Here is a 16,936-nt window from a genome sequence, read left to right on the forward strand (position 1 = left end):
ATAACAAATGAGACAGAGGAATGCGAGTGAAGAGAGAGAGTGTATCAAAATTACCAGAATTTCAAAGTCATTCAAACGCATTCCCTCTAATCGACGTATTGAATTGCCATGTTCATAGTGCTGTGCTCACACTGACGTACTATTAGGTTCAACAGAGTAGCAAGGTGTTCTGTTACACAATATTTCAGGGCACCAATATTACTCACAGTTGGTCTAACAATAAGAGGAACCCCTTCCGTGTGGTACTTCAGAAGGCCATATAACTTACGAGGAACAGTGCAATGAAAATTAAGACTCTTGATGTCTTCTATGACAAGGAACTTTTCTTCAGGAGGCCATTAGTCTTTCTCTCAACATTCTTTAGTGGGGTCTGCACCAGTCTTGCAATATGTTGAATCAGAGAGTAAACACTGGATCTCTTGGATATAAACCACCATGTCCAAAACAATGTAGCACTGCCTTTGCTCTACAAACAGAGGTTTTAAAATCCCTTGCACAATGCATACCTGCTGCAGTTTTGCCTTGAAAATGATAGTGCGTGCTCGTGTCAGAATATCGAATGTTGATAATTTCACCTGGCTGCATTTCTGTAAGTTATTTGAAGGTTGAAATAAATTTAAATACAAGCAGGAAGAATGTTTCTATGACTATGTGAATAGCAAAGATGTTGAACAAAAGTTGAATATTTGAAAAAAATTTTGCATTTCTTTTGAAGTGATCTTTGTGTGTAATGGAAACAAAAGTTGAATATTTGAAAAAAAAAATTGCATTTCTTTTGGAGTGACCCTTGTGTGTAATGACAGAAAGAATAAAGTCATATCTAGAGGCAAATGCGACGAGCGGTTTCTGTTGCATTGTCAACAGCACTGAACCCAGCTGCAGGTAAAGATCGAGGCTTTGTAAGTGCACTGAAATCCTCTGTCTGTCTACTTGTACAAGTTTGCAAAAGGAACATCTGCTTTGTAGATTTTGTAGTTATGTTCAGTAGAGTAATGTGATACGATCTTTTAAATAGTTGTTAAAAACATTACAAAATTTTCTTCATCTTCCACATGCATTAAGCTTGTCATGGCTACAAGAACTACAGAGATCATATCTCTCTATGTTGTGTAACACATCACTTAAACTGCGTTTCTTGAATGATTGATTGGATTTCTCCCCTGAGAACCTTGGCACCATTAATGATGAACATAGAGTACTACTCTTCCTTTATGAAATTTTTCAAATGGAAAAGTGTGATCAATATAAATGAAGCGCTGCAATGATGTCTGAATAATGCTGATCCTTATGAAGCAACATTCCCGAGGCAAAGTATTTCAGGAAATCAGGAAGGTCATATAGGGTGTTTCAAAAAGAATATACGTATTTTGTTGTCAGAACTATCAATCCCTGCACCTCGGCACAGTTATTGGAGGAACAAATACAGTGTCTAGTTTATATTCATTGCTGCTAGATGTCGGTTGTCTTCCGTTTGCTAGGTTACCATCATATATTGTGAAACAGCTACTCCACTGCAAATATCATTTTGTGTTCTTGAGTTTGTGATTACAGTGCAGAAATGTTTCAGTTTGAGGTGCCAAACTGATCCTCCGAACAGATGGACCATTCACAGTTGGTATGACAGTGTAGACAAAGGATTTATGTGTAAAGTAAAGAGTCCTGGCCACCCTCATGTTTTGGAAGAAAATGTCGCCCGAGTTCAAACTGATTTCCATTGCAGTCCTACAACATCAACTCGTCATGCCATTTGGGAGTTATAACTGCCTACAACAGTTTTACATGTTCTACACCTACATCTACATCTACATTTATACTCCGCAAGCCACCCAACGGTGTGTGGCGGAGGGCACTTTACGTGCCACTGTCATTACCTCCCTTTCCTGTTCCAGTCGCGTATGGTTCGCGGGAAGAACGACTGTCTGAAAGCCTCCGTGCGCACTCTAATCTCTCTAATTTTACTTTCGTGATCTCCTCAGAAGGTATAAGTAGGGGGAAGCAATATATTCGATACCTCATCCAGAAACGCACCCTCTCGAAACCTGGCGAGCAAGCTACACCGCGATGCAGAACGCCTCTCTTGCAGAGTCTGCCACTTGAGTTTGTTAAACATCTCCGTAACGCTATCACGCTTACCAAATAACCCTGTGACGAAACACGCTGCTCTTCTTTGGATCCTCTCTATCTCCTCCGTCAACCCGATCTGGTACGGATCCCACACTGATGAGCAATACTCAAGTATAGGTCGAACGAGTGTTTTGTAAGCCACCTCCTTTGTTGATGGACTACATTTTCTAAGGACTCTCCCAATGAATCTCAACCTGGTACCCGCCTTACCAACAATTAATTTTATATGATCATTCCACTTCAAATCGTTCCACACGCATACTCCCAGATATTTTACAGAAGTAACTGCTACCAGTGTTTGTTCCGCTATCATATAATCATACAATAAAGGATCCTTCTTTCTATGTATTCGCAATACATTACATTTGTCTGTATTAAGGGTCAGTTGCCACTCCCTGCACCAAGTGCCTATCCGCTGCATATCTTCCTGCATTTCGCTACAATATTCTAATGCTGCAACTTCTCTGTATACTACAGCATCATCCGCGAAAAGCCGCATGGAACTTCCGACACTATCTACTAGGTCATTTATATACACTCCTGGAAATTGAAATAAGAACACCGTGAATTCATTGTCCCAGGAAGGGGAAACTTTATTGACACATTCCTGGGGTCAGATACATCACATGATCACACTGACAGAACCACAGGCACATAGACACAGGCAACAGAGCATGCACAATGTCGGCACTAGTACAGTGTATATCCACCTTTCGCAGCAATGCAGGCTGCTATTCTCCCATGGAGACGATCGTAGAGATGCTGGATGTAGTCCTGTGGAACGGCTTGCCATGCCATTTCCACCTGGCGCCTCAGTTGGACCAGCGTTCGTGCTGGACGTGCAGACCGCGTGAGACGACGCTTCATCCAGTCCCAAACATGCTCAATGGGGGACAGATCCGGAGATCTTGCTGGCCAGGGCAGTTGACTTACACCTTCTAGAGCACGTTGGGTGGCACGGGATACATGCAGACGTGCATTGTCCTGTTGGAACAGCAAGTTCCCTTGCCGGTCTAGGAATGGTAGAACGATGGGTTCGATGACGGTTTGGATGTACCGTGCACTATTCAGTGTCCCCTCGACGATCACCAGTGGTGTACGGCCAGTGTAGGAGATCGCTCCCCACACCATGATGCCGGGTGTTGGCCCTGTGTGCCTCGGTCGTATGCAGTCCTGATTGTGGCGCTCACCTGCACGGCGCCAAACACGCATACGACCATCATTGGCACCAAGGCAGAAGCGACTCTCATCGCTGAAGACGACACGTCTCCATTCGTCCCTCCATTCACGCCTGTCGCGACACCACTGGAGGCGGGCTGCACGATGTTGGGGCGTGAGCGGAAGACGGCCTAACGGTGTGCGGGACCGTAGCCCAGCTTCATGGAGACGGTTGCGAATGGTCCTCGCCGATACCCCAGGAGCAACAGTGTCCCTAATTTGCTGGGAAGTGGCGGTGCGGTCCCCTACGGCACTGCGTAGGATCCTACGGTCTTGGCGTGCATCCGTGTGTCGCTGCGGTCCGGTCCCAGGTCGACGGGCACATGCACCTTCCGCCGACCACTGGCGACAACATCGATGTACTGTGGAGACCTCACGCCCCACGTGTTGAGCAATTCGGCGGTACGTCCACCCGGCCTCCCGCATGCCCACTATATGCCCTCGCTCAAAGTCCGTCAACTGCACATACGGTTCACGTCCACGCTGTCGCGGCATGCTACCAGTGTTAAAGACTGCGATGGAGCTCCGTATGCCACGGCAAACTGGCTGACACTGACGGCGGCGGTGCACAAATGCTGCGCAGCTAGCGCCATTCGACGGCCAACACCGCGGTTCCTGGTGTGTCCGCTGTGCCGTGCGTGTGATCATTGCTTGTACAGCCCTCTCGCAGTGTCCGGAGCAAGTATGGTGGGTCTGACACACCGGTGTCAATGTGTTCTTTTTTCCATTTCCAGGAGTGTATATTGTGAAAAGCAATGGTCCCATAACACTCCCCTGTGGCACGCCAGAGGTTACTTTAACGTCTGTAGATGTCTCTCCATTGATAACAACATGCTGTGTTCTGTTTGCTAAAAACTCTTCAATCCAGCCACAAAGCTGGTCCGATATTCCATAGGCTCTTACTTTGTTTATCAGGCGACAGTGCGGAACAGTATCGAACGCCTTCCGGAAGTCAAGAAAAATAGCATCTACCTCGGAGCCTGTATCTTATATTTTTAGGGTCTCATGAACAAATAAAGCGAGTTGGGTCTCACACGATTGCTGTTTCCAGAATCCATGTTGATTCCTACATAGTAGATTCTGGGTTTCCAAAAATGACATGATACTCGAGCAAAAATTATGTTCTAAAATTCTACAACAGATCGACGTCAGAGATATAGGTCTATGGTTTTGCGCATCTGCTCGACGACCCTTCTTGAAGACTGTGACTACCTATGCTCTTTTCCAATCATTTGGAACCTTCCGCTCCTCTAGAGACTTGTGGTACACGGCTGTTAGAAGGGGGGCAAGTTCTTTCGCGTACTCTGTGTAGAATCGAATTGGTATCCCTTCAGGTCCAGTGGACTTTCCTCTGTTGTGTGATTCCAGTTGCTTTTCTATTCCTTGGACACTTATTTCGATGTTTTGAGATGCCAGCTGGTTATGAAGCTGTATGAGTTACAACTGTTACAGGCTCTACGTGACGATGACAAATGGAAATATGTGACATTTTCTGATGCTATTGACTGTGATAACACTTTTGTACAACACATTATGCTCAGTGATGGAGCAACGTGCTGCATCCATAACACAGTGTGGTCGACAGTTGCTCGCAGCATTGTATGCTATTCATCTGATCTGGAAGAGTCTGGATACAGCCTTGATAGACACAGTATTTCTGATATCCCAACAACCAGAAGTCACGTGGATCTTGAAATGGCATAGAAATGATACAGTTCTTACCAAAGGTTTCTTGAAGCAAACCCTTCGCTTGACAAGCAACATGTGGTGTCTCCCCATCTTGCATGAAAATAGTGGTGTGGACACTTTCTTGCAAAGTTGGAATCAGATGTTGCACAAGGAGGTCATTATAACCCTGAGGTGTCATTTCCTTGAAGAAAAACAGCCTGAGAATGAAGGAGCTTGTGCAAACACACCACACAGTCACATAAGCTGAGTTTTGCGAGAGTTCCAGCACAACATATGGCAGAGTAGAACCCCATGTGTGACAGTTCTGTGCTTTGACGGCAATGCGCAGGGTAAAATGTGTCTCGTCCATCCAACAAATATTCCCCACCCACATGTCATTCGTTTCCATGCATGCGAAAACACAAAGGACAAAGTCATGGTGTTCTAGGCTATTTTGATGCTTTATTCGGTGCATATTCTGAATCTTGTATGGATACCAATCTAAAATGCACTGCAGAATCTTTTAAGTGTTGACCAGAGAAGAGAGAATTGCCATGACACAGCTTGAGCTACAGCAGCTTCATCAACAGTTGCCTTGCAAATGGGTTGTCTCTCTCTCCCTGCTGCACAATCTAATTCACCTTGGTCTTCAGATTTATTGATCATGTTATTTATTGACATAGGGTCTCTTCAGAGCTGTTTCTGCCAGCAATGTTCCTACAATGTAGCACTACTATTGCAGCCGTTCGTATAAAACAGCTTTACCAGCAGTGCACTGTCTTTCTTCTCAATAGCCATTGTGTTTGAATGGAAAACTTCAACCCTTTTTAACCCTTTATGTCAAGAATCACTTCATAAAAGAAATCAGTAGGCATTGCCAAGTAACAGACAGCATACTGATGTCAAAACAAGAAACATTTCACATTCCGACTGCTTACAGCACCTTCTTTTCACCTGCTTGCAGAAAGTGGAACTATTTATTTCAGCATTGCCTGTTAGCATACTGATTAATGAATGTGCCTACAAAATGTTTCAGTGTCTTTCAAAATACACAACCCAGACTGCAGCATTTGGAGCACCATTAGTTTAATTATAACCACCCAGTATATAACTTCTTTATTCCCAATTTAAAAATTCTGATGATTGTGATTAAATCCAGAATGAATATTTACTGTGCAGTGGAGTGCGTGCCAATTTGAAGTTGTGAGGATGGGTCACGAGTCGTGTTCAGATAGCTCAGTCGGCAGTGCATTTGCCTGCAAAACGCAGAGGTCCCAGGTTTGAGTCCAAGTCTGGCACACAATTTTAATATGCCTGTAAATTCGAGTGATAAAATTTTGTGACCATTCAATTAACATTTTGAATACCGCAAGAATGGGAGTAGTGTTACAGTCTGCAGAAAGAAAAGAATATCAGAATCATTACTCTGAGTATGTGCACAGTAAAGCAGTGTCCTGTTCTTTCTCCCAGGTGTTTGTGAGTGGTGACGAGAGCCAGGGCTGTCGCCTGCTGGCGACCCTGCTGGAGCAGCCCCGCCTCGCCGGGATCCTGGGCCCACATTTCACGCCGTCTGCCGCATCCACCACCACCTTCCTGCAGATGTACCAGACTGTGGTGGAGACCGCAGCACAGGCCCAGCAGCCCGTCGACCTGTGCTTTGTCCTGCTGTCGAAGGTAACCTGGCCTCTGATTGATTATTCGTGTCTAACGACTTTATCTTTTAAGACAGGTTGAAGAAAGGTGAACCTACATTTATACCATTTGTAGGCGCATAGCAAAATTTTGACAGCGTTGACTGGATCACCCTCTTTGAAAGACTTAACGGAAGCAGGTGCAATGTTGCGCTGGCCCTTTACTGCGATATTAAGTACTAAAGTAAAGTCTGATCAGGAGCTGAGACTTCCTATTATTCAGTCTTACTCACCCTGCTGTTTCAGTACACTCGCCAACCTCTTCTGATCAAACTTTGTTTCTCGAAGTGCCACAGTTCCTGCTGGAAGTTAAGAGTGCAAATGGAAGATCCTATCCTCAAAATAAATATGATGCTTCTGGTAATGAATGTGTCATATACTGTACTCTTTTGTACAGTGTCCATTAATTAAAAAATTGTTTTAACATTTGGAACATCACAATTACATTGAATATGACTAAGTCCACAAATATACTGTGTTATTTTACAGATTCCAATTGAGCGAATGATAACAAGTTCTCTCTTGGCCCTGTGATGTCACAGGCATTGTCACAACTATTCGTCGTCTGTGGCTTGCACCTTATCTCCAAGGCACGAGCCAACAACACAGAATAAACTGCCTTACCAGCAAGTTCCCCCAACACGTTACAATGTTTATCGTCATCCTGGCTTGCAGATACACAGCTCCCATCCATTTTGTGATACGTGCATGTAAATAAAACATACGTCCAAACAGTATACACCTAATTGGTTATGTAAATAAACTTTGTACAGTAGTGATCATCATTTGTCAACTTGAAAAGCGCTTGTGCATCATATCACCTCATTGAAGTGATACGCTGCACTACCTGGAGCTAAAACACAGATAGTAAAAGGTTACATACAACTTATGGAGTAACTGGAGTGCAGTGTAAGAGTCGAACAACAAAAACGGGAAGCAGCAGTTGAGAAGGAATGTGAAAAGCTTGTTGTACATAGAGCAAGCAGGGAATAAAACAAAGGAGGAATTTTGAAATGGAATTAAAGTTTAACGACAAGTAATTAAAACTCTGACAGTTGTCAGTGACTTTGCAATTGTGTCAGAGATAGCAAAGGACTTGGAAGAACAGTTGAATAAAATGGCTACTGTCTTGAAAAGGCTTATAAGATGAATATCAACAAAAGTAAAATGAGAGTAAAACAGAAGTAGTAGATGAGTTTTACTATTTTGGTAACAAAATAACTGATGTTGGGTGCAGGAGTGAGAATATAAACTGCAGATTGGCAATAGCAAGAAAATCATTACTGAAGAAGAAAAATTTGTTACCATTGAACATAAATAAAATATTAGGGAGTTTTCTCAGGAGATATTTGTGTGGAGTGTAGTCTTGTCCTGAGCTGAAAAATGGGAGACAAAAACTTCAGACAAGAGGAGAAAAGAATATTATGAGATGTGGTGCTGCAGAAGAATGGTGAGGATTAGGTGGGTGGATTAGGTAACTGATGAGCAGCTACTGAACCAAATTGAGGAAAAAAGAAATTTGTGGTACAACCAAACTAAAAGCGGGGATCTTTTGGTAGGGACGCCAAGGAATTGTAAATTTCTGGAATGAGATTTTCAGTCTGGAACTGAGTCTGAACTGATATGAAACTTCCTGGCAGATTAAAACTGTGTGCCAGACCAAGACTCGAACTCAGGACCTTTGCAAAGGCAAAGGGGAAGGTAAAGGCAAAGGTTCCTAGTTCGAGTCTTAGTCTGGCACACAGTTTTAATCTGCCAGGAAGTTTCATATCAGCGCACACTCAGCTGCAGAGTGAAAATCTCATTCTGGAAACATCCCCCAGGCTGTGGATAAGCCATCTCTCTGCAGTATCCTTCCTTCCAGGAGTGCTAGTTCTGCAAGGTTCACAGGAGAGCTTCTGTGAAGTTTGGAAGGTAGGAGACGAGGTACTGGCGGAAGTAAAGCTGTGAGGATGGGGCCGTGAGGCGTGCTTGGGGAGCTCAGATGGTAGAGCACTTGCCTGCAAAACGCAAAGGTCTCGAGTTCGAGTCTTGGTTCGGCACACAGTTTTAATCTGCCAGGAAATTTCAATTGTAATTTTGTTAGTGGAGGGAAGTGTGGATGGTAAAAACTGTAGGGGAGACCAAGGCTTGAGTACATTAATCAGGTTCAGAAGGATGTAGGTTGCATTAGTTAGGTAGAGATGAAGAGGCTTGCACACCATAGACTAGTGTGGTAAATTTCATCAAACCAGTATGGAGATAACAACAACAACAACAACAACAACCACCTAGTGTATGCTGATTTTACATTTTCAGAAACAAAATGTTCCAGTGTTAATAGGAATATGAACCAAAGAAACATTAAATTAAGCACAGACCTGGACACATGTATTTTGTTCCACATATATCTTACAAATAACACAGAGAACTGACCACAGCCTAGTTTGAAAATTCAGAAGTGCTATAAAATAGGCCTGCTTTGAGGAAAGTAAGTCCAGAATTTGTTTGTGTTTCAAAATTGAGACTCAATCATTCTTTTTTCTGCTTATTCTCACAAACATTCTAAAGGCAACAGATGGGCACCATCACGTTGTTCTTTTTGTTCTAACCCCTTCACTGCCATCTGATGACAGTGAAAAGCTTATTTACAGATGGTGCTTTTACGGCAAACTTGTTATCGCTCGGCTCTTCCTCGTCATTATAAGACTCTCATTCATTGATGACACTGGCAATTATTACATTGACTGCCAGGACTTGGTACTGCCTCCTCTCACCCTCTGACTAATATCGTTCCTCCTTCCAATAGTAAGAAGCACTTCCCTCATCACCCAGTATCACCCAGGCCTTGAATGCCTCAGTACACTACTCTGCCAAGATATGAGTTTCTCAGATTGAGCCCTGGGATGAGATCTTCTTGCCTTTCATCCCTTCAGCACAGTTTTCAATTTTGGAAATAAAAAAAAAAGTCCACGGTGGCCAGGTCTCCAGAATATGGAGGATGAGGCAGCACACTGATCTCGTTTTTTGTGCAAGTGTCACGCACCCACAGGGATGAATGTGTGGGTGCGTTAATCGTGATGCGAAAGCCATGAATTGTCTCGTCACATTTCAGGCCATTTCCTTTTCACATTTTCTCGAGACATCACAACACGTACTCGTAGTACCACTGATTAACAGTTTGCCCCTGTGGCATAAATTCATGATGAGTTAATCCTTCAAAGTCAAAGAAAATTATGAGCACAGATTTGACATTTGATCTGACCTGATGAGACTTTTTTGGTATTGGAGAACCTTTCCTGAGCTATTGTGAAGTATGAACCTTGGTCTCAAAATCAGAACCCCAGACCACGTCTCATCACCAGTTATGATTCTCTTAAGGAACATCTCGTTATCACTTGCATGATCCAAAAGCTCTTCACGGGTTGTGAGATGAAGGTCTTTCCGGTTGCCACATGAATCGTGGTACAAACTTGGCAGCAACACGTTGCATTCCAAGGTGCTGTGTCAGGATTTCATGACGTGATCCAACTGAAATGTTACATTCTTCTTCTGTCTCTCAGACAGTCAGTCCTCACTGCCATGCACAGTTTCGTTGATGCTCCTGACATGAGCGTCGCCGGTAGACATCAAAGGGCATCCTGAAGGAGAAGGGCGTCTTGAAGGAGGGTCATCTTTAACTTCTGTACGGCCACTTTTAAACTGTGTGAACTATTCATAACACCAAGTACGGCATAAGCACTAATAACCATAGGCTTCCTGCATCATTTAGTAACTTCAAACAGTTACACATTAAACACATGCGTAAACAGGGATACCAACCACATTCCACCCCAACACACCATTGGCTTGAAATTATGAATGTTATGGAATTTTTTGAACAGACCCTGTATATGCTCTACCAGGCCTGGTAACAAAACTAAACACAAACAACATTAATGCACTCTCGTGATCATTGTATGTGGTACAGAGAATTGTCATTTACGCATCTGACTATGCTTTCTGTTTTTATTCAGTTACATTGGCACGTAACCATGTCTTCTGAATGCTCCAATTTTTTTGTCAGGCAATGTACACAGTGTGTAACAAAAAGGTTGGGCAAGCTTTCAGCAAATATTCCTCCCACCTGGAGGAAGAAAATGTGTTACATGGACATTGATCTTGAAACACTTTATTTCTATGTTAGATCTCTTTTTCTACTTCTCTTCATAATTATGTTAATGATGGGAAGCATATACAGCAGAATATGCCAGCACTACAGGCAGTGTTTTCTTATATGAGTTGTACAAAATACCCTCTCAGTTAAGTTTGGTAAGACTGGACAGTATGTTGTAATCCTGTCAATGTTTGGGCCAGCGTTGTTGATAACTTTTAGCTTACACCCAGGCTCAATGGAAAAACTTGCCATGCTTGCTTAGAGAATACTCTACATGTTCTGGTAGAGAACGTGCTTTTATGAGTGTGACAAAATATTTACTTCATGCTCGATGGAGCTCTGTTTGTAGGCTTCTAAATAACAGATTCCATTACAGGTGGATAAGTGGATGTGGACCAATTCCTTGGCCTCCAAACCCTCTGGATCTAAATCCACTAGACTTTTAATTGTGAGCACATTTGAAAGCTCTTGATAATGGAACCCTGGGACAAGATGTGCAGTGTCATCATCCTGTTTGTGGAGAGCTGTAAAACAACATGGAATTCTCCAGGGATACATCAGCCCATCAGGAATTCAGTCTGACGAAGGGTTGATGCATATGTCCTTGCTGATGGAGGGCATTTTGGATATTTCATTTAGGAAAGTGTTTCATACTGTGCTGATATATTCTTTTCCTGTGCGTTTCCCGTCATCAGTGCATTGAAGACCTGTAGAAACTTGGCTGTAACATTAAAAATAAAGCATTTTTGAATCCGTGTCCATATAACACATTTTCTTCCTCTATGTTTACTGGAAGTTTGGCCATAACTTTTGTAAAAAAACATCATTCTGTTTAAGGACATGCTGATTGTTTTCCTAAAAGATATTATATTTTATTCTTTGTAGAACAACTTTTTTATGACACAATCATAACCAGTTTCAGCCAGTGACAGCTGTCTTGAAATGCTGTAATAGGGAAAAGGCAAGAGACCTGAAAGAAGTATAAATATTTTCTGTTAAATTTCAGTTACACAATAAAACACATAAATTTAAAGGGTGTCAATTCAACTAGATGTGTAGATATTACAGCTACAAACCACATAATTTTGAATCATCGCTTAAAAATGTTACAAGAAAGGTGCACCAGGGACCATGTTTTATTGCCATGACACTTAGAAGGTGCGACAAATCTACTGAAGAGACTGCGTAAATGACACTTGTCTGTCCTCTTGTGGAGCATTGCTGCATGGTACACGATTCTTACCAGACAGCATTCATGGAGGATGAAAAAGTTCTGAGAAGGGTTGCTCATTTTATATTATTACGAAATAGGGAGGTAATGTCACAGATATGATGAGTGAGTTAGGTGGCTATCATTGAAACAGAGCTGTTTTTTTGTTACTAGGAGTTCTTTTTCAGAAAATTTCATTCACAAACATTCTCCTCCAAATGCTAAAATATTCTATTCACTGGCATCTACATGGAAAAATGACCATCATAATAAAATAAGAGAAATCAGAACTTGCATGGAAATTTAGAGACTTCATTTTCTCACATTCCATCGGACAGTGGAACAGTAGAGAAATAGTCTGAAAGTGGTTTACTGAATCCTTTGCATGGCACTAAAGTGTAAATTCCAGAGTAATCATGTAGTTGTTTGTGAGGTGCGTTCAAAAAGTATCAAACCTTTGATTTTCAAAAATATGTTTATTGATTTTGTGATACAGAACCTTAATTACCTTCAGAGTACTGTCCTTGCTAATGCACATGCCTCTGCCAGGGTTACCACCATTGTTGGGAAGACTTTTGGAACATATCTTTTGGAATTACGATCAGCCTAATCTCCACGTTCTGCTTGAGGTCTTCTGATGACTCAAATTGTGTTCCTTTGAGAGGCAATTTCTGCTTGGAAAAAGCTGGAACACACACAGAGCAATGTTGGGAGATTATTAAGTCTGAATACCACAGGAATGTTGTGCTCTGCAAGGAAAGTCTGAATCAGATGTATAGAATTTCAATATTTGTTGCCCATAGATCCTGTCATTTGTGCTATGCAGCATGACAGAGGGCCTTCTGATGGTATTTGTTTGTGATGTTTTGGCCTTCTGGTGATGCACCATTGCAAGAGAATTGAAGAAATTGGTCAACATGACTTTGAAATTGCTGTGGGCTTGCCATGCATCAATTCCCCCCCCCCCCCCCTTCCCCCCCTCCAGAATATTGAATGTTTCCACTTTGATGACTGGACTGCATCTTTGTTTCTGGGTCATACCCATAAACACACATCTCATTGCCTGTTTATGGTTTGTCAGAAAGTTGGGATCATTGGTTGCATTGTCCGGAGTAACCCTAGTGAATTTCAAATAGTGTTGCTTCTGCTCTATTGTCAGCAGTTTAAGTATGAATTTTGCAGGAATACTCCTCGTGTACAAAACATTAATCAAAATTTTGTGTACTGTTCCAATGCTTAGCCCTGTCCCATTAGCAAGTTCTCATACTGTGATAATACGGTCTTGTGCGACCAAAGTCTCCATTTGCTTGATGCAATTCTGATTTTGCCTTGTTGAGGATCCACCTGGACATGTTTTGCTGTCCATTGATATGTAACCATCTTTGAAGCATTTGTACCACTTCTTTGTCTGTGAGTTATCCAGTTCATCATCCCCAAAAGCCTGTTGGCTCTCACAAATGGTTTGAACTTCAGTACAGGCATTTGCCAAAATCTGATGCAGTATTGCTGCCCAGTTTGTTCCATCATTTTACAACTTATTGGAATCTGGCAAGCACTAACTACACATCCTCACTCGTTGGTTGACTGCTAGCGAACTGCTAGTGACAGATGCTTTCTGATGGTGGGAATACGTTCACAACTGCGTTTGAATGTCCCCTACCATATCACCACTGAAGCAAGTCTCATGCGCTTCATAGGTCTACGCAGGAAAGAACAAGATTTGATACATTTTGAACACACCATGAATATGGAGAATCAGCCTTTTCTTTATCCTTACACACAATTGAGTTTTGAAAGTTTTCAATTGGGGAGACCCAGATGAAATCATGTTTTGAGTGATGTATTCTTGTTCTCTTGTTGACAGTTCGATGTTACCCGCTGGCTGATGACCCGCAAGCCGCGCCTCAGTGAAAGATCGCAGTTCATCGAGTTGGTTGGGAAGGCGCTGACAGCGGCCGGCATCTGCCCAGAGGACGACAAGCTCATCCTGCACGAGGTACTGTCCCATCACACTGCCTCATCCAGCAACACTCTGTGAGGTCCTCCTAGCACCTTGTAGTGGACGTTCCCTCTTTCTTACTTCAGACTTTCAGGAATACATACACTGCAAATTGCTTTCATGGAATATATATGTGATTAGTTTGAAAAAAGAAATTGTACCTTAAATGGTAGATTACCTGTTTGACCTATAACATTTTTCTGGAATAACAAGATGGTCTTAGAGACTGGACTTCTTCGGTCTTCACACTTACAGGAGTTGCAGGTCAGTGCCCAAATGTGAATTTCCTAAAGCAGTACAATGCACTTATTAGAATAACTAGAGAGAGAGAGAGAGAGAGAGAGAGAGAGAGAGAGATATTTCTGAGTCCTGTTAAACAGGGTGGTCTGAAACAGTCTGTAACATTTGTAAGGAGGTTGCAGGATAGGTTGTGCTAAAATAATTGATAAGAAAGCAATTTGATACATTGTACCATTTCCAAGTTAATTAGCATTGAAGTTAGCCAATCAGGCTGTTGCGCGCACAAATTTCAGTGGCCTGCCAGACACCGTGTCACCAAACATATGATGCATTTGGTTTGCTAAAACTGGACTAGAGTGTGATACAAAAATCGGATGTGGGTCGGTAATAAGGTTTGAACCTGAGCAAAAGGCTGAGCAGTCACATACACTATCATCTACGCTATGAGAACAATGACACTAATTACATCTGGCAGCATGACTGAATTTGCATGTGCAATGGCCTTACTGGCTGACTTCAATGGTAATTAGCTTGGAAATAGCACAACATACTGAATACTCTTTAACAATTATTTCTCAGCACAACCTACCCTGCAACAGGTGCATAAGCTTTTCAGACTGTTTCTGACCACACTGTATACAATAAATTTTGAGCTTCCCAATAGAGCGCCCCACAGCTGCATGCATGCAAACCATTCCTGTCTTATAATCAGAAATAACAAGCTCCTTTCTCAAGTCTTGCTAGACGTGAATTCTTTCTTAAATTGTGTGTGTGTGTGTGTGTGTGTGTGTGTGTGTGTGTGTGTGTGTGTGTGTGTGTGTATCTGGGATGTTCTCCCAAATCCCCAGCTTGATTTCAGCCAAATATGGCACACAGACAGCAAACTTCACTAATATCAGCACTTTGGTGTATATAATTTCCTGCTGTGCAGGCCGTCTTGCACGACAAGTGTATTAGAGTAGTATGGATCTGCCTTGCTTTGAAGGGTAGCCTACATGTCAGGGGAATAGAAGCTGTTTTCAAGCCTCTGAAATGCAGGCTTCCCGATCCGACACAAGTGTTGTAGTAGTAGTATAGCCTTGCAGTATAGCCTCGGTTTATCGAGCTGTTTTGCAGGGGCTGCATGTGGCTATGGGCGTGACTGATGGTAGTTTGAGGTGGACAAAGGAGGGAATTGCAGAGAACAGGGAGGCATGTGAGGATGGATATTGAGAGAGAGGGGATGGATAGGGAGAGAGTAGGCAGAAAGGGACGGACAGAGAGAAAGGGTGCAGGAGGGGTTGGGCAGAGAGAAAGGGGGCCCAAGAGGAGAGGGACAGGACGAGGGAGTGCATCAGGGGTGGCAGAGATGAGTGGGAGGAGTAGATAGGTTGAGGGGTAGAGGTGATCGATTGGAAGAGGGGGAAGGAAGAGATAAATATAGAGAGGTGGTGAGGAGCAGTTGTAGGAAGAGGGCCAGAGTATGGATAGGAGGAGGGGGCCAGAACAGTATGGAGGGAGAGAGGAGGGATGAGAAGACAGGCAGGATTAGAGAGGTGAGGAGGATATCGATGGGGAGCGTAGGAGGGAGAAGATGGATTGGGTGTGGTGCGGAGGAGGTGGTGTAAGGAGAGGGGAGCAGGAGGAGATGGATAGGGGAGAGGGGGAGCACGAGATGGACAGAGAGATGGGGGAAGAGGGGCTAGACTCAGAGAGAGGGACAGGAGGTGATGGATCAGAGAAAAAGTTGAGGACAAGATGGATTGGGGGTGGGGGTTGAGGGTGGGGGATATTCACAGAGAGGTGTGGGAAGGATGAGATGCCCAGAGAGAGGGGGAGGAGGAGATGTGTGCAGTATATGCATTTGAACACTTACATCAGTAAAGCTGCGGGGAAAGGCTAGTTTATATGTATAAATGAATTTATGTGCACCTGTCTGTATGTATGTCCAGGATCTCCTTCTAAACCACTGGATTGAATTCAGCCAAATTTGGTCCACATGCTGCTTGCTGTCTGGAAATGAGTACTCTAGGATGCCCTGCATGACATACATGTTGTGTGGGTAGTATTAGAATGCATTCCGGGAGGGGGGGGGGAGAAAGCCAGAGAGAGGGGGGAAAGGAAGTAGACATGTTCGGGAGATGCCGAATTCCTGTGCATCTTGCATTTTCAGTTAGGATAAATAAGTTACAGGGGCAGTCTGTTAAATACTGCGCAGTGGATTTGTCTTCTCCCCAACTAGGTCTCGAGTTAAATACATATTACAATCAATTGTGTGTGTTAGGTACTACCACTCTTAAGGTGGATGGTTTACCCATAGGTGTGCTGTTTGATTTGCATAATCCTCTCTGTTAATAGTTCATAATTTCTACACTACGATCTTGGCTTCACGGGAATCACATTTTCTTGATATGGCGCTGCAGAGACAGTTGACAATATTTCATTAACAATTACAAACAACAGTAAATAATCACTCCGCATCTGCTACAGAGAGAGGGGAGGAGTTTGAGACATGTGCATTACACGTGTCAAGTGTGGGCGTGGGTGAAGCTGCAGCGAAAAGAGTAGTTCATAACTAAATTAAAATGACAACCTCCATAGCTCAACAGTTAGTGTTGATGACTTCGATACGGAAAGACACAGATTTGGTTCCCGGTATCTCCTCAGATATT

At 43.0% G+C, this 16,936-nt stretch overlaps 1 protein-coding gene across 1 annotated transcript in view; it reads left to right on the forward strand.

Moving 5' to 3' along the window:
- Positions 1–16,936, forward strand: part of LOC126214892 (ectopic P granules protein 5 homolog) — a 388,516-nt gene that overhangs the window by 253,240 nt on the left and 118,340 nt on the right. Inside the window, exons 27-28 of the mRNA XM_049941536.1 lie at positions 6,481–6,684; positions 13,911–14,042. Of these exons, the coding sequence (XP_049797493.1) occupies positions 6,481–6,684; positions 13,911–14,042 (336 nt within the window). The remainder of the gene's footprint in view (positions 1–6,480; positions 6,685–13,910; positions 14,043–16,936) is intronic.

Source organism: Schistocerca nitens, chromosome 12 (assembly GCF_023898315.1).
Source record: "Schistocerca nitens isolate TAMUIC-IGC-003100 chromosome 12, iqSchNite1.1, whole genome shotgun sequence".
Taxonomy (NCBI): domain Eukaryota; kingdom Metazoa; phylum Arthropoda; class Insecta; order Orthoptera; family Acrididae; genus Schistocerca; species Schistocerca nitens.